The 23,652-nt window shown below is 47.0% G+C and overlaps 1 protein-coding gene across 3 annotated transcripts in view; it reads left to right on the top strand.

The window, feature by feature from the left end:
- GABRA3 (gamma-aminobutyric acid type A receptor alpha3 subunit) overlaps positions 1-23,652 on the top strand; it is a 67,732-nt gene that overhangs the window by 35,093 nt on the left and 8,987 nt on the right. For 2 of the 3 annotated variants that reach the window (XM_026848460.1, XM_026848462.1), the window contains 4 exons: positions 9,030-9,112; positions 12,737-12,880; positions 14,533-14,685; positions 17,296-17,507. In XM_026848460.1, coding sequence (XP_026704261.1) covers positions 9,030-9,112; positions 12,737-12,880; positions 14,533-14,685; positions 17,296-17,507 — 592 coding nt within the window. Of the gene's footprint in view, positions 1-9,029; positions 9,113-12,736; positions 12,881-14,532; positions 14,686-17,295; positions 17,508-22,872; positions 23,154-23,652 lie in introns of those variants that run through there. The other variant, XM_026848461.1, reaches the window with a different exon arrangement.

The raw sequence follows: 23,652 nt of genomic DNA, 5'->3' as shown, positions 1-23,652 counted from the left end.
GAGAGGCCACTGGAAGTTCCCTGTTTAACCCAGTCCATGTTGTCCCCAACTGAGCTCTCAGTGGGAGCCCTGAACATCAGGTAGCCCTGCAGCATGAGACCCCTGGCAGTGATACAGCCTCTGCAACCCTGCTGTGAGCTCCAGCAACTGGAGCCTTCCTTCTCAAACACAAGTCGCTGTTGGGGAGCCATGCTTGGGCAGTCATCGTCTCTGGATTTCTCAAGAACAGCCCTGGTACATACATTTATCACTAAACTACAGCAGGTGGAGAGCATGAAGAGAAATGCCTTTGGGTTAATTGTACGTTTGTTCCGGAACTATTCAGATATTTTTATATGCTTATAAGCTATTCACCCATGTAAACAATGTTTGCCACCTGAGGTTGATGTACTAATTTGCCTTCCAAGGTAAATGGGCTTATAAACGAAACAACAAGCTACTCATAGATGCACAAGGAAAAGTGTTGAGTTGGTTTTGGAACATGGCAAATCTTTGTTTTCAAGAATTATTTCCTCAGCCTCCATCTTCAAGCCAATCTTAACTAATAATAGGCTTCACTGTGGATTTTGTGTGCTGAGATGCTACCCTTTCACCTCTGTTTTTTGAGGACCAGACAGAATTTCATCTCTTCATAGTTAAGCTGGCTGTGAATCTACATAGCGTCAGCAAGTTTTACAACCTACACTGATAAACAATGCTCTGCTTTTGTGCAGCAGCTCTCAAATATGAGCTAATCCTGCTAGAGCCCCAGGGGTTTAGATCTCCACACATCAGTGACCTCACGTTACTGAGGCAGATGGGGTAAATGAAGAGAGAAGCCCAACTTGAGTTAAGGGCTGGGTTCTGCTCCTGGCTCTCTGACCTGCATGTGGATGACTAACACTCCCCTCATTGGTATCACTGTCTGACTGTAAAGTATTATGGGAGCTACTGGCATAAGACAGCAAAAAAAAGGACTCGATTTCAGCAGTTTTATATCATTTCACTTCTTTATTCAGCAAACAGCTATTAGCTTCGGCAAGTTTTGTGTGACTGAGGAAGTATTGGATTTACTTTTCCATTTAGGCCTGGGCAGGTGCCAGGATGGCAGCATTGAGAGGCTCCTGGAAATGAGATTCTTGAAGAAAATGGACTCATGGGATGTTTTAAATAAATTCAACACATCCTTCAGTTTAGCTGTCTCCCCAAAACAGGGGAGGATAAAGGAGAGTCTGGACCTCCCTTTCCGTGTGCTCCTGCCCACCTTAAATGTACCATTAAGGCTGTGTGAGAGGTGAAGAGCCCACTCAGAGATACCCAAAGGTATGGGTTGGATATTTTGTCATGTGTTGTATTGCACAGTATGAGGAGCTGTAGTGCATGGAGATCTTTTCCTCACCCAGCAGAGATTGCTGCTGTGCAGATGTGTGTGAAGCTATCCTGGTGGGGCTCTGGGCAGTACTGGGCCAGCCTGATGCTGGAGATATGGTTAGAGCCGGCCAGATGGCCACCTGGAAGGCACTGCCCACTGCACAGGACAGGGTGTCCAGGACAAAGCAGGGCTCCTCTGGGTTTGCAGTTCAACATGTCCAGGATGGGACATCTGTCCTGGTGCATCTGATGATTGCCCTTCTCCCTGCTGCTGAAGGAAATGCCTGCTTGGGGCCACACAGGATCTTTTGAGCAGGGGCTCAGAAAGGAAGGACACAGGCTGCATGGTCCAGGACTGTGCACCTGGCTGAGGCTCAGAGACCAAGTCCTACCTGGCACTCACACCCCAGTTCCCCTGTAGAATGATGATGATGGTATCACTCTCCCTTGTTAAGTGCTTTGAAACCTCCTCCGAGGAAAAGGCTGGAAAGAGACTCATGTTTTATATCCAAGTGGCACATTTTCTGTTCTCCCCCATGCCCAGGGGTATGCACATGTGTCCTCAAAGGAAAGAGTAGTATCAAAAAGCCAATCTCAGCCCCACACAGCTGACATCCAGCAAAGTGCAAGTCCCAAAGAGGCACGCTCTGTCCTGCTGACTACAGAGCAAGTTTGGACCTCCACCAGATTTCCCCTAGACTTAGTGGGACTGCCCAGGTCATCCTTTGCAGGCTCAGTCTAGACTGGTACATTGCCATGCAGTTTGACTCCTGAGACATATCCTACTCCTTTACCTTGTACCAGCCAATATCCTTGAGGGATCAGTTCTGCTGATGTGCAATTAGAGGCATGTCTCTTGCTATTTATCCTGCTGTGAAAGCCAACTTCTCTTAGTCAAGGCTTACATTTATAGATGAAGTTGCTCTGGTGGAACAGCAACTCTGACACATGCATCCAGCAAAATTACACCTGTGTGACAGTATTTATAGCTCCTGGAGAGAGCCTCTTTATCACTGACCTGAGCTTCAAGGAGTCACACACCAGCTGTAGCTGAGTGTCCAGAGATTTCCTTTAGTCACGGCACAGCCTCCTCATGGATCAGTGCAACGTCACGGTGCACGCATCAGATCACTGACTCAGGCCCTGGCAGCTGGGTGACAAGATGGCCTTTGCAACCACAGCACAAAATTGCATTTCTCTATTCCCCTCATTCAGAGGAAGGGACAGAATTACTGATGCCTTTGCCTCTTCCCTGCTACTCCAGCTGCCTTAGAGGGCATGAGGAACACAGCTTTATCATGTAGCACTGCCTCTGCAGTCTTGTTTGTGGAGCTCCTACAGGATCAAGCAGTTCAGAAAAGTTGAGCTGGGGCCTCAAAGCTCTGGTGTCAGACCTCAGTACAATGAAGCAGGAACTGTGCACGGATTTACATAAGGCACAGACAAAAACTCAGCTGCTGCAGCAATCTCTGGGTGTACTCTCTGGCTTGAATTGTGTGGCACACATAGATAATGTTATGGTTCTTCCTGGTCTTGCAGCATATGAAAATAGTGAAAGCTTAATGCTGTGCTGATGGGATTCAACTTTGTGAATCCAGGCTTTAAAGAGCTCTCCTGTACTTCACAGGGACTGTCAGAGGGGCATGTTGAAGCTTTGTCGTTATTGTCAGAGTGGTTCCCAGACAATATGTGCTCAAGTTATGCACTTAAAGGATGTTTTCTTTAACTGCCAGGCTGATGCATTCAGCTGCATGCCCAGAGACTTTGCCTCAAGAACCTCTATTGCTAAAGACAACGTGAAGCCCTTTGCAGCAGTGCACAAGCACTTTGGAAGGAGGGTCAGTGAACCCCTGGGTGAGGCAGAGGTAGAACAGAAGGAAAAGCTGAGTACAAAGGCACCCAGGACATGTGCAGTCCTACCGGGGCTGTTGAACCCAAGATAACAAATCTTGTACCTCCTGCAGCATGCTCAGGGTTTGAGGTTCCCAGGCTGCCTTTTGAAATCACAGAACTTCACAGAGTCTCTCCCAGAAAAGGCTTTGTGTTGTCTTCACTGCCTGTTTTTTTTTAAACCCCGGGCAACTTGAGAGAGCTGTAGACTGGAGCTCACAAAACCCTTCCACACAATGGAGGTGCAACCATCATTCTTTCTGCAAGAGCAGCAGCTGGGCCATCCCAGCACCACCTCCTCTGGGTAGTTTGGACTGACAGCTGCATCCCACATCAGGGATGATCCTAGACAGCAGTGTAAATGGACCCGAGCAGACCAAAGCTAGACTGACTACTGAACATGCAAGCAGACAAAATAGATGAGATTTGCATAGCCTGCTTTTCCCTGCCTTACGGATTCCAGAGTGTATCCAAAGATAGAAATTATCTTTCTTCTAGGCTTGGTTTTGTGCAGGCAGACTTCTGTAAGGAAGCTGTCCCAGGAGGGAGAAATCTTCAGAGATCACCTTATTTCGCTGCATTTCTGCCATCATGGGCTGAAATCTCCAGGGGTTGGGGGAGAATGCAAACTGAATTCAGCACTTTCAGATCCAGTACAAGGATCCTAGAAGCAATTTGGCTTTCAATCTCAAACTCCAGCAATTAAACCTAACCTAGATTCTCACACAGCCTAAACGGTAAACACTATTTGGCCTGACTGTGGTTATTAATGAATCTCATAGAGGAGAAATCAGGACAAAACTCAAGCAAATATCCCTGGCATAAACAAAGTCAGTTCTGCCGTGCAGGGTGCTGTCATGTTTTTGTACCACACATACACCAAGGGATTATTACATTTGCGTCCCAGAAATTGGACTGAGACTCTCGCTCATCCTGCAGCAAGACGCAGGTAACGACAGGGGCTCTAATGACACATCAAAGGCTTTGCTAAGCTCCTGGTAACCATGAGAACGCAGATGAAGTGGTTTGTTGTACCGTCAGCCCTGGGAGAGGTATGTTTAGCCTGATTCACGCTTCTTGCCATTGTGTTGAGCAGTTCAAAGGACTTCCCATGACTTTAAAGAGAAAAACATGGTTTCTTTCCTGGATGTTCCACTTTTGGTGCCATTGTGCCAGCAAAGTGAAGAGAAGACATGAGGAGCTTGGGGTGTGATTTCAAGACAGTTCTGTGTAAGTTACTGCTAGTGCCTGGGACAGCTGAGCCAAAGGATACAACAGCTGGATTATGGGATTGCTGGCAGCTTGGCTATTTTTCACATACCGTTTAGGCTTTATAATGACATTTTAGGGCTTGGATGTCTGGACCTGAACATCGGAGCAATGAGCAGACCTCTGTGGCTAGCTGGCCATGAGCTACCTTGCACAGGGTAAGGGGCAAAGTTGAGAATTTCTGTAGCATGCTCTTTTACCTAAATGCTGTAGAGGCAGTGGTAATTGTCTGGGAAGCAAGATACATTCCTCTTAGTTTGACATTTTGACGTTTCATTAGGCAAAGCATATGGTGCTGAGGAGTCCTTTGCCAGCAACAGGAGGTGGCGGGGAAGGCCAGCAGGCGGGGGAGTGGAAGGGGACTGTGAGCACTCTCCTGAGCAGTGATTGATTCCACAGCTCACCTAAATACCTCTCTAATTAGCACCCTGAAAGATGAGTGTGTGCAAGAGAGGCTGCAGGAGGGGGTTGAAGGATGGCTGAGGGATGCGGGGGGCAGAAGGGTGAGCAGGAGCGAGCAGCAGGAGAGCATTGCAGGGAGCCGGCACACCCCGGCATGCATGGGGGGCAAAGCAAAGAGGCTTGAGGCAGGGGAGAGCACTTGGGAGAGGGAATGCCTGTATTGCTTCCCCCCTTGGCAGAGAAGAGATAACTCCCTTCTGAGTTATCTGTGAACGTGCTGACTGGCTGAAGTTGCTGAACCAGACTCATCTCACAGGAATGATGTGGCATTTTCTTTTTGATTTAATTTCAGGAGATTTAAAAGCTCCTTCAGTTGTAGGTGGAGAAGTGGCAGATTAGGTTGCCTTTTCAGTGGTTTGTTGATGGATTTATTGTGTTATTTACTGGATCAGCTAATAAAATACACTTTAGATTTAAAGTGTGACTGTTGCATTCCCACACACCTATGGAGTCATCCAGCATCCATATAAAGTTGTCTCCTTCTCTTGACAATACCTGTTCTTGTTGGCCATGGCCAGAAGAGAGCAGGAGGGTATGGCCAAGGCCATTTTGTGCCCAGCTGGTGTTTGCTGCCATCCTGGTCCCCTCTGACGCTCTTTCTGTCTGCTCTAAATGGCACTCAACCACCGGACCTATAATCTGCAGTCCTTTCCTTATTCATAGTAGCTGTTGATCACATTCAAGACTTGCAAACAGTACAGTGGATGAAGAAGACCTGTTTTTTTGGGGGAGTTCAGGATACATCAGAAGGAAAGCACTGATCAGAGGAGAGGTCCTTTGGAAAAGCCGACTTTGGGAACACCCAGCTAAGAGCCTTTTGAAATAATAAAGTAATTAGTGAAGCCAACAAAGGAATAAGAAGGTAAGAAAATGTCTTGTGTGGCCTGCTGAGGAAGATGGGGGGAATGCATCAACATTTCCTTTACACAAGTGACAGTGACAAATATTAGAAGAAAAAAGTCCATTGCACTTGGAAAGTACACAGAAGGAATAGAGTGGTAAGATTTGTGAGGACATTCTTGACAAGCTTGCTAACCATGAAGCTCCCCCAAGTAAATTCTGAGCTGACAGAAGAAAGCATCACAAAAGAAATAGAACAGGAGGAGCAGGGCTGTTGACTCCACACCTTGCTGCCAGATTTTCATACTGTCTTCTTGAAATCCTCATCTTCAAGCAGATTACAAAAGAGAGGTGTTAGAGCAAATGAACAATTTGTTCATAGTGACCTTTGAGTGTCCAGAAGAAAGTACTTCCAACGATGTGCTTGTAGGCCTGTCAGAATCACTGTCAGTCTTTCTGTTGACTTCAGTGAGTCTTGGTTGAAGACATAAAGATCAAGTCTCTCTCTCTCATGTAAAACAGGTACATTCAGTCCAGAGATGAAGAAGAGATCAGCAAGTCAGAGTGATTTATTCCCAAGGAAGTTCCACTGGCCACACAGTGGTTCTTGGATTGGCTGAGATAGCCAAGCTGGGGCCAGATATATTGCAGGACAGTCATCACCTGTTTGTCAGTAGAATGTTTACTACAGGACATAGTGGTCCCTGTTCATGGACACGGATTCAGAAAGGACTGGCAGACTCTGAGTAGAAAAGGTCCTTGGTCTCTGGTGCACTCAGTCACCTGGATACAGCCTCTGAATCATGGAAGCTGTAAACCACGAGCTGCTGGGAGATGACAGCAAAGTGTGGTTTTCTCTGAATTCACCCATGTTTCGTGCTTCTCTATAAGTGTCTGTAAATATCCACTGGCCTCCTCTACTGGAAGTGGAGTCAGCCTGCATAGACCCAATAAATCTTCTGTGATTAATGTGTTCGGAGTACAGAGCATCTGTGCTGTGAGCCCATGGGACCCAGCAGTGAATGGTGACTCAACAGCCCAAGGACTCCCCATGGGGTGTATGGGGACAACGTTCTGCTGATGCTCAGTAGCTGAGAGCTCTTTATCAGAATCATAGCTGTCCTGATTGTGGGAGCTGCTTTTATAGGATTTTTTCTCCACTGTGGGGTGGCTCTTGGGGCACAGGGGGGTGGATGTGCCCAGTGGAGACAGGACAGGGGTACCTGGCATTGAAAAACTGCAGAAATGAATATGGGCTGCTGTTGCATTAGGGAACAGAGACGTACCACTGAAACACTGTGGGTCTGTGTTCAGAAGGTCTGCAGGAAACTCACCGCTTTCCTTTGCTAGCTGGTGCAACAAGGCGTAGACTTGCCCATGGTGCAGTCTGCTCTGCGGCACTGTGACCCCAGTGACCCCTGCAGAGGAGATATGTGCCTCACCTCCCAGACACTCCCAAAGGCTGGGTTAACTGGGATTTAAATCCCTGCTGTGGGTGCTACAGGGGCTGTGGGTCACGCAGGAGGGTTTTGGCCACCCAGCCCTGCCCCGTCAAAGTTACAGCAGCTTCCAGCTCTGCTCCTCCAGTTCTTGATTTAATGCTTCTGCCTGTCTCTCGCAGGATGCCAGTTTTTCTAGACCCTCTAAAAGAAGCAGATGAGGCTGAATACAGGTCTGAAATCGTGAGGTTCGTTTCCTCACCTGGCAGAGTAAAATTCGCAGCCAGCACAGAGTTTCCAGCGCAGCCTGGGCTGCTCTCACAGCCAACATGGAGCATCTTTGCAGAAATTTGTTGCTGCTCCGTCCGTCGCCTGTGCAGGTGTCCGCCTGTCACAGCACCATCTGCCGCCCGCAGCCACCATCACTGCAGCCTCGGAGATCCTCTGCCACCTCCAAGGGGATTCTGCTTTGTTTCCCCCACAGGAGTTTTTAGAGCGATTTTTGAAGTGCTTGGTTTTGTCCCCCCAATTTTTTAATGCCAAATTTAAAAAAACAGTCCTCTCTTTTTTTTTTTTTTTTTTTTTTTTTTTTTTTTTTTCGATTTTAGCAAACAAATTCTGAACCCTTTATTTTTTTTCAGGGTTTGTTTTGCATTTGACTAAGCCTCAGTATTTTCTGTGAAGAATAACTTAACTGAACATTTTTCCAGCTGAAGGAAAATATCTCAACAGAAGCTTTCCACTGTGCTTCTTGGCTTGAGTTTTCCACAAGGCACCTTCAGCCTTAGGTCTGTGCACTTGCCCTTTGCATCCACATGTTGCTTCTGTCATGGTTTATTTGTTATTTTGCCGAGCCATCAGAAGTGGGTAGTTTTTTTCTACAAATGGTTCCTTCAGAGACGATTGTATTAGACATCTCCTGGGAAGCCCTGTCCTGGCTCCCCCTCCTAGGCTGCAGGCTTTGTGGTACTTCAGGAACATGAGCTTAAAGCTACGTTTTTTAGAGCCTTTCATAACAGATCTTTGTATGTCTGGCCCCATGTTCTGAAACACACTACTTTTATGGTTGTGCCTCTCTCACAAAACCTCTTCCTAACGAGGTATCCTGTTGGGATTTGGTGGATGCGTAGAGCACACAAGTTGTCCTGCACCCCCACCCCCCCCCAAACACCCCCAGGACATGCAGCTCTGCATCTGCGCACAGCATCCTCTGCAGTGCCACCAGCGAGGAGAGAGCCAGGGGAGGTGGGATGAGGCACCCCACATGCCTCATCTATGCTGGTGCAACACCTGCGACTTCATGGCTCTTGCTGACTTTGCTCAGCAAGCCCGGTAGTGCTGTGGCTTCCTGACTGAACAGTGTGCCAGCTCTCAGCTCCTTCCAGTCCACCAGGAAGAACAGGCCGTGTTCCCTGGAAGCCCTTTCCCTCTGCTTCCCAGCATGGTCCCTGAGATGTCCCCATTAATGAGCTCTTTGTGCACAGTGTGTAAGCAAACAGAAGTGTTGGGCTTTGGCAGATTTTCTGATTGCACTGAGCAATTGAAGATGAACTCAGTCAAGAGGGTTGAGTTTATGCAATGGGAAAGGTTGCCAGACCTGTGTGCCTGCTGTTCTCTCCACAGCTGATGGCCTTCTGCCCAGACACCCAGAGGTTAGTGACCACATTGCAGCCTTTGTTGCCTTTGATGTGTGCAAGGCAAAGATGCTGTGGCAGAAGGACCAGGTGGGAGCCTCTCCAGCCGGGCGTTTCTGATCATGCCCTGTGTTTTGTCTTGTAGGCTAACGATTCATGCAGAGTGCCCCATGCACCTGGAGGACTTCCCAATGGATGTGCACGCTTGCCCGCTGAAATTTGGGAGCTGTAAGTACCTTGTTCAGCCTCTGTAAGGAGGTGGGTACAGAGCTGAAGAACAGTCCTTTGTGTGGCTAGTATTTTATTAATACAGTATCTTAGTAATAGTGTTATTAGTTATTACTAATGATAATATGATCAAAAATTTGTTTCTGGTATCTCATACATACAATTCCTACCATCATTAGAAATGGGCAGCAAGCAAATCTGTGGTCAATTCAGGCTCACAGGATGGGTGAGACACCTATGGTTCTGCTGTAAGGTTATTAGAGAAGTGGGAAGAGCAGCTTCCCGTTGACCACCCTGCCTTTTGTGGGCAGTGCTGCCTCTCCAGCGCTGCCTCAGAAGGACCAGCATTGGTGGAAAACTCAGAGATGCTTTTCCTTCACCACAAGGTGATCCTGGGAGGACAGATTTGGGAAGACAGCAGTGGTGTGGGCTGCTAGGTTCAGCTTCCCTACACCACTCCTGCTAATCTGGGGAGAGTCTGAAATCTCTGGTTGCTCTGGCTCCATGCTCCAGTGGAGCTTACAAACCCCTTGCTCCTCTTCAGTCTGCCAGGCAGGCTGCTCTCAAGTTAAAGTCTTGGAAACTCTGGGAAGAGCCGCTCCAAGACCCAAGGGTCCTGGTTTAGGGCAGATTTGCAGGCTGCTGGTGAGCTGAAAGCTGCTCCCAGCCTTCCAGGCTTGCAGCTGCTCATCTGGGCTTCCCATACCCTGCCTAGGAATAATTTCCCTCTTCTCTCCCATACACAAATTAAATTTCTTTTGGTTTTGTTCCTAAAGTGAGTGGGGACCAAATTCCAAGCCACTGGTTCAGGAAGTAAATGTCCTTGTCCCAGTCTGCCTGGAGTCTCCTCCAGGTCCAACGAACTGAGCACCACTCCCAGTCTATGCACTAGATGGAAGAGTTACCCACCTCCAACTAAAGAATGAGCCCCCACCAGTAATGTCCCCTTTTGGACTCTAAGAAAACAGAGAAATCACAACCTTTCTAAACTGATACTTCCTTCCTGTAGCCATTTGGGAGTTAACTAAGGAGAAGCTGAAAAGTTTGATTGATACCAGAAGAAATCATGTTTATCATGTGCATCTACTCCTTTGCCTCATGACAAAATGCATCCATGAAACTGGATTATTCAAAACTACTAAAATAAATTTATTTCTTAGGCAGCACCTAATTAAATGTAGAACTCATTGCCACAAGACATCACTAAGGCCAGTAAAATAGCAAGCCTTAGAAAAGGGTGAATTATTAATGCTAATTGACCTTGTGAGGAGGGATATAAAATCTCATACCTCAGGCCTAAACTCTGGAATTATTACAAGACTTTCAGGAAGGCAGATTACTCCACATCTAATTGTTTAGAAGGTTTCTTGGTGAGGAAAAGACATTAATGTGCATATTTCTGCTGGAACACCCTTTGGGGTTCTTTGGGTATTTTTACTGATCTGGCCTCTGAATGATGGGAGTTTTGATAGAAGCAGCTCAGAGAGCTGTCCCTGGTTGACATTAGTATGGCTTTTTCTAAAGCACCCATCCACATAGCATCTGAGCTCACCTCTCCGGTGTTGGAGCAGCATTAAACTAGTGTTTGCACAAAAAGCTGTTGACAGCTGGAAGCTGCTCATTTGCAAGAAGCTTAGAGTAGATCAGATTTGTAAGTAGGAAGACAATGCCAGGGCCAGACACGTGCTGTTCAGAGGACAGCTGAATTTGCCTCAGTGACCACCTTCCAGTGATCCCCACAACCTGAATGGCTCATCAGTGGCCTCCTGTCCCTGTGCCACGGCAGCTGCCCAGGGAGGGAAGGCAAAGTGCTTGCAGGAGAAGTTAGACACCACTCATTTCAGATAGCTTCAGCTGTCCACCATGAAGGTGATGGCTTTACCTATCACCCTGCTCCCTAGAAGATGGTTGTATGCAGCAGGGAACAACTGTTTCTAAGCCAGTCATAGCACGTTTGTACAGCAGCTGTCTGAGACTAGTCTGGCAGAACATGCTGCTGAAGTTACCAGCTCCACTAAATGTCAGCAAGCTGTCCCCATTTGAGTTGGAGTAGACTGCATTGCAAGTGAGGCATTGAGCAGAACCAAAACAGCTTCGTGGCATTAAATATGTTCCAAACATCCACGCCATGCCTGTGTGACACCAGATACACTTCTGTCCCAGACGACCAGATACGTAGACAACTGTGTTTTCAGGGCTGATGGCAATGAAACTGCGGGCAAGTTTGATTTGTAGACTGAGAGTGGCGGTGGGTGAACCGTGACCTACTGAAGCAGAAGGTGCTGCCCTTCAAGGTGAAAGAGCATTGGCAGAGCTGTACAAACCCAAGCCTGACGGAGGATAGAGGTCTCCAGAAGCATGTTGAGAGCTGGAAGGAAGGGTTGGAAAAGCAGAGCATTCCACATCAGATGAGAGGTGCCAGCCTGCGTCAGAAGTGCTTAGGCAGCACGCTGGTGTGCTGAGAAACATTGGCTGATCATCAAAACCAGCCCCCCCACTTTGCATAGCACTTGCTTAGTATTTAACAGGTTTGCCAAAACCTACAGTGCAGGGATAATGGTGGTTGTTTTAAAAAGATCAGAGAAATCTGTTTGTCTCAGGATATTCTTCCACAAAGAAGGAGCTGAGCCATTTTTGTCGTAGACCTGACCTGTTGCTTGACTTGACCCCAGTCAAAGAACTCTTTAATGTCTTTATATGAGAAGCTGGTGGTAAAAATGAATTAAAAACTTGTTCTAGTGAACTTTGTTCTTGCCAGAGTGGCTCAAAGTGGATATGGACAGGACACTTGGGCATTATGGGGAGAAGTAGCTCCTAGTAGAGTCTGCAGAGCCTCAATTCCTGTGTACCATAGGGCTGGCAAAGCCAAAAGCATGCAGGTCCTGTTGGGAAAGGGAGTGGCTATGAGGACAAGCAGGGGTTTGGCCACAAAGGGTTATGAAGGTGATGGTGACTGTATGTGTTAGAGAGAGGTGTTCGCATATCGGGAGCTGGGCGGGTGGGATGGAGAGGGGACCTTTCAAGCTCCTGGAAGGATGCCCTGGCCCTGAGCCCAGCCCTGCCCCAGGCAGCAGTCCAGAGGCTTCCCTCAGCACTGCCCTCCCTCGCTGTCTGGCAGGTTGGCCTGTAGGCCAGCAAACACAGGGTTGTGCAGGAAAAAAAGCATCTCGGTGGGAGGGCACACCACCTCTAAAGCCAAAAGGCTGGGACAGGGTTGCTTCTGAGCGAGGGTATAGATTTTTAACCTTTTTCCCCTTAACCTAAAATTCAACCCCATTTGCATTTAGCCTTTCTTGCCAGCTAGCTGTCAGCGTGGCTCTCCCAGTCCCTGTCATGGCAGGGCTGTGACTGTCCTGCTGCCCCAGCAGCCAGCTGGTCTGGACAGCGTGTCTCTCAGCGACAGTGCTCTGCCCCTTCTTCCAGCTCCCTTCTGAAAACCCCAGCTCCTTTTTGCTCATTCGATTTAACAGTTGCTGAATTGCCTCGGTCTCTGGCTGTGCTTGGCTGCGCTCAGCCATGTGGCTCTGAGGAATGCACAGAAAGGATTAATTTGGCTACAGGCTAATTTTGGTATATTCTAGGTCAGGCAGAAGCACAAACTTCATTCTTCTTTCTCCTCCACAGATGCCTACACAAAGACAGAGGTGATCTACACCTGGACACTGGGGAAGGATAAATCAGTGGAAGTAGCGAAGGGTGGATCTCGCCTGAACCAGTATGACCTGCTGGGCCATGTTGTTGGGACTGAGATGGTTCGATCCAGCACAGGTACTTGTGGGACCACGATGCGACGCGTGGACCAAGCACACTGTCAGATGAGATGGACCCATGGGCATTGAATGCTGTGATCTGGCATGATTAGAGGCAGTACATGTGGTCAGTGAGCACCACAGTACTTCCCAAGTCACATGCTGTTGGAGAATATGTCTGAGCGTATCTGGAGCAGTCACCAAGAGGCATAAAGGGTTTAGCTTTCAGTGGTTTCCACTGAAAGCCTTATCACACATACCCTCTAGAAAACTCCTTTCTAACATCTAAAAATGATCTGTTGTGTGGAAGATTTGCCCCACCTTGCTCAGCTGGTTCTTGGTACTGTGGGTTCATTTGTCTTGGATCCCTTTACAGTCCCTCAGGAGAGCACTGCAGGCAGGGGAGGTGAATGCACATAATGTTCAGTGTGATTTTCACTGCATCTGCTTACACAAATACTATCACAGCTAATAGAAGATTATCCCAAACAAATGTTTCCGCTGATTAATGACCAATATTAATCATCTTTCTCTCCCATCTGCTGCTCCTCCCTTCTCCTTGGAATCCAGGTATTGATAGCTTCTGTTATCTCATGTGTTTGTCTCATCCTTCTTCTTTTCTTTTATTTTCTTTTTTTTTTTCCCTCTGTATGCACCAGTAGTTCTCCCATTTGAGGATATTTCCTCTCTGGTGCACTTGATTTTAATAGTGTCTGTCTGTAACAAGTCATATCACCTCCCTTGGGGAAATGTGGGGAGTCCAGGGAACTAAATGTCATAATATCTGGCCCATCTCTCTACTTAAGTTATAGTAAAATGTTCAGATGAATAACCTGAGGTGGCAAGAAAGCTGCTAAAGGCTCCTCTGTGTAATGATTTACCAAAGTCACGTTCACAACAAAAAGGCACAATAATCCAACAAAATATCCAAAGCTTTGAGGGGAGGAATAGGTCAGTGAGGCAAAATAGGGACAACTGGTTTGCAGCCCAGACTTTAACAACAGAACTTGCCCTGATTTTTGAGATGGTTACAGAGAGGAAAGGTGGAATATTTTCAGGATCGTCAGAGCAAATAAAATCTTTTGTCCTGAAATCCTACTGAAGCACTGTTAGTATCTCTAGGCTTAAGGGATCTTACCCACAACTTGGCTTCCTAGGCTGGAGCAGCAAAGGAATAGGAGCTGGATCAGGAGAGACCCCCAGAGGCATCTTGTGCCTGGGATGAAACAGGAAAAGTCTATTGCCTGGCTGCTTATTGGTGCTGATTTGCCTTTGTCCCACAGCAGTTTTCTAGTGAATTAATGAGGCCTCCAGAGAAGTGTTGTGAAAGGACAAATACTATGTGGAAGTCACCCCAGCTGCACTGGGGCACGCTTCTGGCATGGCCCAGCAGTTGTGTGCATGTGAGTGCAGGATGTGCAAAGTCAGTGCTCACAGTGTGCTGCAGCATGCACCCCTCCTTCACACAGCTTTAGGGTGGCCTGCAGCACTGTCAGATGCCAAGGCATGCCAGCCAGCAGCAATATCAGACACACACACTGCAATTCCATCTAAGGACTTGAAAGTTTGCTCAGGACAGATCTTTAGTGGTTTAGAGATGGATTGGTGGTCAGCTGGCCCCATCCTGGAAAGCACTGGTGGCTCAGCATCTCTAACGGGCTGTCTCTGCAGGGGAGTATGTCGTCATGACCACACACTTCCACCTCAAGAGGAAGATTGGGTACTTTGTGATCCAGACCTACCTACCCTGCATCATGACGGTCATCCTGTCCCAGGTCTCCTTCTGGCTTAACAGGGAGTCTGTTCCTGCCCGAACGGTTTTTGGTGAGTCTGGGAGTATGGGGCATCCTCTCAGGTTGGGGGAGGAAGGCACCACAAATGACAGCAAATAGACTGAGCATCAGAGCTGGTCTGCTCCAGGCCTTGACCAGAATCAGTGAAGCTGGCCATTTCCCAGAATAGCTCTCACTGTCTTCCCAGTGCCCCTGCTTCCACTGAATCACTGCACAAATACTTCTGTCCATGTTTCTGCTAAGCCAAGCCATAAATATTAACTGTAATCAAGGTATTGATCATCTAATTATATGCATTTGGCTGTGTCTGCTTATCTATATTGGCTTTTGAGTGGAGGAGAGGACCAGTACATGGGGAGGCATTTAAATCTCTACCTTTGAAATTGCTGATGTGCCCCTGGTCAGAGCTCCACATAACTGGGCTGAGGCACTATAACTGCGTGGTAAATATATTGTTATTATTTTCTTCAGCTGGCTTCAGATGCTCTCTCCAAGGCAAAGTGTCAGACTGGAATTGCACGTATATTAATAGCTTTTACAAACATTTAATAACAGAATTGCTTTCTGCTTTCCTGCCAAGACCTTTAGTTCACACACACACACACACTCACAGACAAGGTGTGATGCTGCAGGATTGTATTTCCTGGAAATAACAGTGCTCAGCAGACACCACTTAACAAAGAGTATACTGGACAAAAGAAACCAAGCAGAGAGGGGATACATGGTACCACCTGCTCGTGTTTTTGAATAAGACAGAAAGTGGTGTGGTTTCAAAGATCATGAAGCATTTTCTCTGTAGCGAGAGTCCTGATGGAAATAATCCCACAAACCCAGCAAGGCTGATGTCCTCCTTTCCAGACCCTCTCTGCAGGCCTGGATCTTGTTCCTGTGCTGTGGACTGGAATGGGATGCAGGGATGGTCACAGGTAGTTCTGCATCCTTCTAAATGAGCTAGAAGGGAATCATTATGGTTTTTATGTTCACTGTGACTTGTGAAATGTAGGTCATGAATAAGCTTTCAAATTTACAGTTGACCCCAGCTTCTCCCAGTTAGGATCAGGTTGTCTTCCCTTCCCTGGTGAGGCAAATCCTACAGTGATCCCCGGAGCAGAGTGCGGCTGCGGGGAGCTGGGCAGCTAGTGTGACCAAACTGGTTTGTGTGATCCAGCCTGCCGTTGCTGCATTGAACAGTGATAACAGTGAGGAAGAGGGGGTGCAGCCCCTTAGCACCCACTTTTTGGTGTTTGCATCCAACAGAATGGAAAAGCGGGGGCTCAGACAGAAATCATGTGGAAAATAGGACCAGCTCAGGCATACAGTCACTGGTGAACTTTCCTCACTCGTCTGTCTGTGAATAATTTGCAACTAAACCCCAGAGTGCGCAGCTGAACCCGGTGTCTGTCCACGCCCCAGGTGGGCTCTTACATCTGTAGTGGTTCTGGAGTATCTCTGCATCCCTGACACCGGCAGTGAGCCCTTCTCTGAGGGTATTTGATTCCCTCCTATGTTGTCCTGAGATTTGCAATTAGACAGGTTTCCTCGAGTAGCAGCTCTGATTGAGAAGGAAAGAGCTGACTGAAAAATTAAAACCTACCTTTGTGAAAAATGTCTTTACTCACAAATTGCCTTGCTTTCCTATTAAGAAAATAATGAGAACTTCAATTGTTTATTCCTTTTTTTTTCCCCTCAGAAAGTGTTGTCAACAATATTGTTGAAACTCTTCAATTACCAGGAGTATGGCTTAAGGGAAGTGAAAATTAGTCAATATTTTTATAAAGTTTTTAATGCATTTTTAATTGAAAAGCAGATTATTGGGGAAAATGGATAGCAAGGGTTGCTTGCCTTAATGAAAAAAGCTTTAAAAGGCATTTTGCAACAGATCATTTTATAAAGATAAATCATTGTGACATTCATTCTGGCAGTTTGGGCCACTGCCGGGTGCTTGGCCATGCCAGCAGGACCCAGGATCCCAGGTGTCCATCCAGGCAGGTCACGACACTATTTCCAAAATGTTGAGAGAACCACATTGAATGAGTGACCAGTTTCTGGTCCCCCATGAAGTTCCCAACCATCTAGCTGTTCTTTTTACTGCTATTTTATTATTTTTTACTGTTATTACTATTTTTTATTGCAAAAGCAACCAGAGGCTTTTCCATGGCATATTCTATGTGAGGGAGGTGGGTCTAGCATCACACAACTTATCCTGCTAGCAGATGAGGAGCTGAATGCGGGTGCCTACCTGTGAGCTAGGACTCATAGTGAGCAGAGATCTAGTTGATGGAGTTTGGGAAAGATTAATCTCATCCAGATGCAGATGTTTACCATTGATTATATGAATTGGAGATACTCAAAACTGAACCAGAGAAGGCCCTGAGCAACCTGAAGTTGGCCCAGACTTGAGCAGGGGTTGGACAAGCTGACTTTCCTTCCAACCTGGACTGTTAAGTCATTCTATGAATTGCACCACGGACTTGTACTGGGTAAGGGTCCCTTAATTATACTGGGAATGTGGGCCACTTGGCTGAGAGGATGGCTCCTAAATTTGCATGATGGAAATGCCAACTGTGTGGTTCGAGAAGAAACTGGGTGGGTGTGAGCTTATAGTCTCAGAGCATCCTTGTCTCCTGCTGTGTTTCCACAGGTGTCACCACTGTCCTCACCATGACCACACTAAGCATCAGCGCAAGAAACTCGTTACCTAAAGTGGCGTACGCGACGGCCATGGACTGGTTCATAGCCGTCTGTTACGCCTTTGTGTTTTCTGCGCTGATCGAATTTGCCACCGTCAACTACTTTACCAAGCGCAGCTGGGCTTGGGATGGCAAGAAGGTGCTGGAGGCCCAAGAGATGAAGGTCAGCCCTGTGGCCAAGGCCAGGGAGGAGGGGTGGTGAAGAAACGCTGCACGAGAGAGCTGCGCTGGGGCCAGGAGTGGGTAACATGCAGCCCCGCAGCACTCCAGGAGGCTGGATGCTACTTACTGGGGTCCCCAGCTCAGGTCTCGACTGGAGCGGTTCTTGAGGGTCGAGGGAGGAAGGGCTTGGAGGGCTGGTTGCTGTGCTTAGCTGGAGGACACCCAAGCATGACTGCTCACTTCTCCCTCTGTCCTTCTGCATGACCATTTGCCGGTGGAAATGTGAACGCCTGCCTGTTTTGGTCTTGATCTGCTGGTGGTCTCTTCTCTCTTTTCCCTCCAACCCATAAATGCCCCGCTCCATGTTGCTGGCATGCCACACAAACCCAAATATGCCCCACCAGTGGAGACGGTCCCACTCTGCTGCATCCCCTGCGGCTCGTAACCCCGACTGTGGCTCTGCCCTGGCACGGGTAAGCGTGGTGCAGCAGTGGGGAGCTCTAACGCTTGTGCTGTTGCCCACAGCTGCCGGCAGCTGCTGCTTTGTAAGCTCGGGCAAAGAGGGTGGGTGGGAAGCAAGCAATCAGAAACAGCAACTGGCAGTAAATTAGGGCCTTGGCATCACCCACATTTTCCCTTCTCACTCAGGATCAGCCTCTCTGGCAGCTTCCTTCCTGACAGCTACCGCTACCCCTGCCTGTGCCCCCTCCCTCCTGACTGATTTAATCTCGTCTGTGCAGAGAAATCGCTTACTGTAGCATGCTGCTCCTTGTTTATATTTATTGAATCAATTTGAAAATCAGCTTTGTCCTTGTTCTTGCTTCTGGAGCCTTTATATTTTTCTCCTTTGCATTTTAATGTGTTGTTTAAAATTGTTGTGGGGCTGTGTGCAAATACGTGGCAGAATTGCAGTAACTTTTGGGAAGACAACAGCCAGTCATCTCTCTGGTATGGAGGTCAAAGCAGGAGAAAGAGGCCTTATGGAGAGCCACAGCCATCACTGGGTGTTGAATGCCTCTCTCTTGTGTTTCCTAGACTCTCTATCTGTTTGCTTTTGCAGCTGTGGTCTGAACGACAGACTCATGGCAGAAAGGCTCCACAGGAGGCCAGTTGGTGGTCTTCTACTTCCATCGTGAACAATAATGCTAATCTCACCTCTAGAGATGAGAGAGGCCTTTCCTGGGTCATTGGCATGAGCAAAGGATCAAAACAGGTCCTCAAAGCAACCATGTCCCTTTCAGGGTTGGACAAATCAGCACAAAGTCAGGATTCACACAGCCTTGGGCAATTATGTGACCTGGGCACAGCTGAAAAAGCAGCAAAGGCTCAAGAGCTTCAGTTTGTCATAGAAGAAGCATGCTCCTTAATTTATTCATTGATCCAGCACTGCAAGGCTAACAGTGCTGAAACAATAGGGTAAGAGCATTCACAGTGTTTGCACATGTGGTAACCAAACCAGAAAACAAATCAGGACCAGGAATATTTCAGAGGCAGTGCTCTTTGTGAGTTCACTGCAATTGGTATCAGGCTGGAGAATCAGGAAGGACTCCAACTTTGTGGATGGTTTTTCAAGCTAAGCCTGATCTGTATCATAGAAGGCTAACCCACTCCTGGCCTCTGTGTCTCAGAGAGCTCCCTCAAGAGTGGTGGGCTTTCAGGGAGCTTGGGGTTACAACGTGTCGCCAGATTTGCTTTTACATCTTTGTTCCATTGAATATTTACAAGCAGTGAATTTGCCACTCAATGAAGGTACCTCATTGGCTCAGTTTCAGCTTTTAATTAGCTCTTCTTGAAACAATTGACAAGCCAGGTGGTTGAAACCACAAAAGAAAGAGGAGACAGAAGAGTAACTATTGGCATTTTAAAGTGTTTATACCAGGAGTAAAACTACCAGTGACAAGCCCAGGCTGAGCCCTGGTCTCTGGAGAGCCTTCCTCACATCCAAAAAGAATGCTTTTTATTGATGTGATGGCAAGGATCCTCACTCCAGGTTTGATTGTTTCCTTGCATGGACGTGAAAAAAAAATCAATAAGCATCAGCCCTTCCCTCACCTCAAATGTAGGCAGCAGCAATGCTTCCCATCCCATTTGAAAGAAATCACTACCTTGCAAAAGCTGCTGGGTGCTGACAGGAACTCAGCATGTTCACTCCCTCAGGGCTGGTTCCATTCTTCCTTTCTCCTCTTCAGCCAACCCATCAGTTCAGATGGGAGCAGAGCATTTTTTAAGGTAGAATCTAACATGATGGGCTGACCTTGGTGAATGGCTGATCTCTGCATTGTCAGTGATCATGATGATGTTCTGGCTATAGCCACAGTTGGGTTCTGGTTCTAGCCAGGAGCCACTCTGCATGTTCTCTGAGTTCTCCTCTAATAAAAGGTAGGCAGATTTACCATAGATGTACTAAAACCTGCCTTTAGCACGGGCTCTGATAAGGTTTGACTAATGCTTCTCAGACCCAAAGATTTTCCAAGTCTTCCCTTGCCTGCCACCAGTAGTCACTAATTGTGGATGAAGGATTTCCTCTCTTTTTGTATGGCAGAGTGGCTGCAACCAACCTAGAGGTGTAATTCAAATTGGAGAGACGTATCTGGATCCAATGTGGAAAACTTGTTAGTAAAGATGGTTTTTAAAAAAAACATCAGGAGGAGAAAAGTGGGAGATGGCAGTAGTTCGAGCCAGCAAAGTTCCCTATCTCCAGCATCTTCAAAATATCTTGTTCAAAGGATCCACTTCAGGACAGAAGGGCTGTGTCTGAACGTTGATATCCATCCGTCCCATCCCATCCATCCATCCACCCATCCATCCATCATCCATCCATCCATCCATCCATCCATCCATCCATCCCATCCATCCCAACCGTAGGGGTGGCCATCTCTGGAGCCAACAAGGTCATTTCCTGAGGATCCGGGGAGACAGCCATTAACAGTGACTTCACCACCAGGAAATTCATGAAGTCTGCAAGGATGACATTTACCAGGGAGTTCCCTGCAAAAAAGTGTTGCCTGTTCCTCAGGGTGCAAGATGCTTTGGATCTTTGGAATACACTTACTTAAACTCGCTTTGGCCTCCAACATCATGTCTCTGCATGAGATCATGGGCTCAGTCCCACATGATCCGAATGAAGAGATGGGAGGGACAAGTGATGCCAAAGGTTATGCCAGCAGCTGACAGTAACCTGGGACTGATGTAGGTTATCTGTTAACGCAAGATTGCATCATTCAGAGCATCTGGCTGAGCTCAGGGTACAGGCATCTCAGTGTAAAATGCTTTGCTGCTATTCTCTGGTAGGATCAAGTCTCTGGCACACTGCAGAGGGGAACACTGGCTGGCATGAAGAAGGAGTGACATGTTTGCTGGAACCACAACTGCAGTTGCTGGGCTTTGAATTATAGGATACAAGTGTGTTGGAGACTAGAGCTGCTTGGAGGTCATTAACGTGAGTTTTCTCTAGACTGGCAAGTGGCAGTTACCTTGCATTTCTCAAGTACTGCAGATATTAGTGATGGTGACTTTCAGAGTGGCCTGTCAGAGGGATAGTGCTTCCAACCCAAATTTCTATCCAAGGAGCGGGTGCAGAGAACTAAATCTCCAACAGATCACAGGCAGAACCAATAGTTCCCATAATTTAGAGGTTCAGCCATTAGGTCCTCAACAGAGAGGCTTGAAGGCAAGAGTATTTAACAAAAATGCTATTATTTTCCAGTATGTGTGTTGTGGAAGAACTTGTCAGACTGCAATATCCAGGGAACATATGTATCTCTAGACCAGCTTTCACAGTTTTTCCCTCAGGAGAGCAGCACAGGGACAGCTTTGTGCAGTGGTTCAATCTCTCTGTGCCCAAACTGGGCCATAAATGCAGGAATTTCTTTGCAACGTAGACATTCTAAATAGGACAAGATTTCAAAGCAAATGTTGGGGGTTTCCTCCTGTTTTTCCACTCTTTCCTTCTGTTTCAGTAGGACATGGAACTACTCACAGAGTAGGAGGAAGGCAGAAAGCTACTCTGCAGCTGACAGCAATAAGCACATTTTGTTTTGTTTGATTGTCAAAATCTTGCTTGAAACACTTATTTGTAAAGCACAGCCCAGTAAACTTCAGGCTGAACCATTTTTTCTGACATCTTGGGAGCAGAGCACGTAGAGGGCATAAGCCTCTGCATTGCCTGAACAGCCTGGTCTGAGCGCCAGAGAAGCCCTAGCTGATGCTTGAGGGCTCTGGATCACACTAATAAGAGCAGTAGCTTGCTCCCACCACCCACAGCATTCATACTTGCCTGAATTTACTCAATTTCAGCCTGCTATTTTCAGAGGCGTTTGGCCAGGCAAGACAGATCCACTTTCCAAACTCTGGGGCAGAAAAGCTAGCCAGGTTAAAAATGTCATGCCACTTGGAGTCATCTTATTCCTGTAACAAATAATGTGGCTGATTAATACTAAAATAATCACAGGGCACTTCAAATTACATTCTGTGAACGACAATCTGGTTTTCATTTCATTACTGATTATTAATTATTTTATTACCTCCCGTAGCTGTGTTAGTAAGTAATCATACTTAAGCATATTTAAATGCTTTAGAAGGTGAAACATCTTTAGTCCTTTATTTGCTTCTTGTCAGCTCTTTAGCAGGAAAAGTTCACCTGCTGTGCTGGGGATACAAGTTAACATGGCTCTAATGATTGAAGAAATCAGTCGCTCAGTTAATTGTTAAAGATCATAACACCCTCTCCCATAAAAGACTATGAGTATGATCTGATCAGTGGTTTAGCCTGATCTGGAGTCTGAAGACTTTTAGACCTCCTTCTAACAGCAAGTTAATTTCTGTAATTGATGGCATTATTATGAGACTGCAGGCCTGGCTATGATGTTACTGGAGAGGAGTTTCAAGATTGCACAGAAGTATGCTTTTAGTGTCCCTCTGAAAATCACTGTGGAAAATTCATTTCCTAAGGTAACCAGAAATATCCGTAGTGTTTGTAGAAACATTTAAAATGGGAGTATAGCATGAAAGCTAAAGCCTTTGGAATAGCTCTGCAGAGCAGACTGGGCAAATCTGGCCTTTCTAACTCCCAGTGCTACCCAGCTGGCTGTTACCAATTCCCAGGCTTGGGTGGGGAGATGAACAGGACCCGCTGGCTGTACACTTGCCCCTTCTCCTGATGATCACTTTATACATGGTTCCCTCACACATACATTCAAGACTGTGCCAAGCACCCCTGAGAAATGCCTGGATGAGCCTTACCTTGTGTTTTGGTTGCTTTTTAATAGAAAAGGAAATCCGAAGGCACACCTTGTTCTGAGTTTAGATACTAGATTCCCACCATGAGTCATTACTGTGTCTAATGCTAGCTCTTGGTGTAATTACAGTGGACACTGCATGGAATGCGAGTGCTGGGACGTGTAGAGTGCCTGATGTCTGCACGTGAATAGATTTCATTCAGTGGGCTTCTCCTGGTAGACCTGGATTGCTTTATACCATATGGTGCAGCTGGTCTCAGGTCCCTGACAGCAGCAGGAAGATCCCCAGAGTGGGGGCAACACCTGTCATCACTTCCTAGCTCTGTTTTCCTGTCTGCTCATGACCATTAACATCTGAACTGTCTCTCTTCATCATCTTCCATCGTCCTTCAGTACATCATGTCTGACACGTAAGTGCCTCTTTTGCCGTTCGCTATGCAAGCTCTCTTCCCTTCAGCATGGGCAGCATGGCTGTCCCTGGAGCCTTGTGGGAGGGGTGCACTTATCTCCTTTGATTTGCAGCAACCCTTAGATATGAAGGCAAGATAAAAGGCTTACCTCTGCCCTATAGTGCTGTGTTGAGCAATCCTGAAATGCAGGGTTAGTGCAAATGCCTTCAATCCGTTCTGTAGCTTACCTGAGTAGGCCATGAGGTGTTCTAAAGGGTCCCATTTTGTACATCATGATGGTAGATTGTGAGGTATTCAGGGCACTGAGGAAGTGCGTGATATGGCAAAAAAATATTGCAATGCTCTCACCCACATCCTTAAAGCCACTGGCTTTCTGCTACAAAAAAAAAACTATAATCCTCTGTGATGTCTCCTCCTCTCCCCTGACCCAGGAAGCAGAAAATCAAGTTTGTCCCCCAGGATGACCACAAAGGATGTCATTCTTTTCTAAAGACTACAT

Source organism: Athene cunicularia (genome assembly GCF_003259725.1).
Source record: "Athene cunicularia isolate RWA chromosome 4 unlocalized genomic scaffold, athCun1 chr4_part3, whole genome shotgun sequence".
Lineage (NCBI taxonomy): Eukaryota > Metazoa > Chordata > Aves > Strigiformes > Strigidae > Athene > Athene cunicularia.
This window is presented reverse-complemented; position numbering and strand designations above follow the sequence as displayed.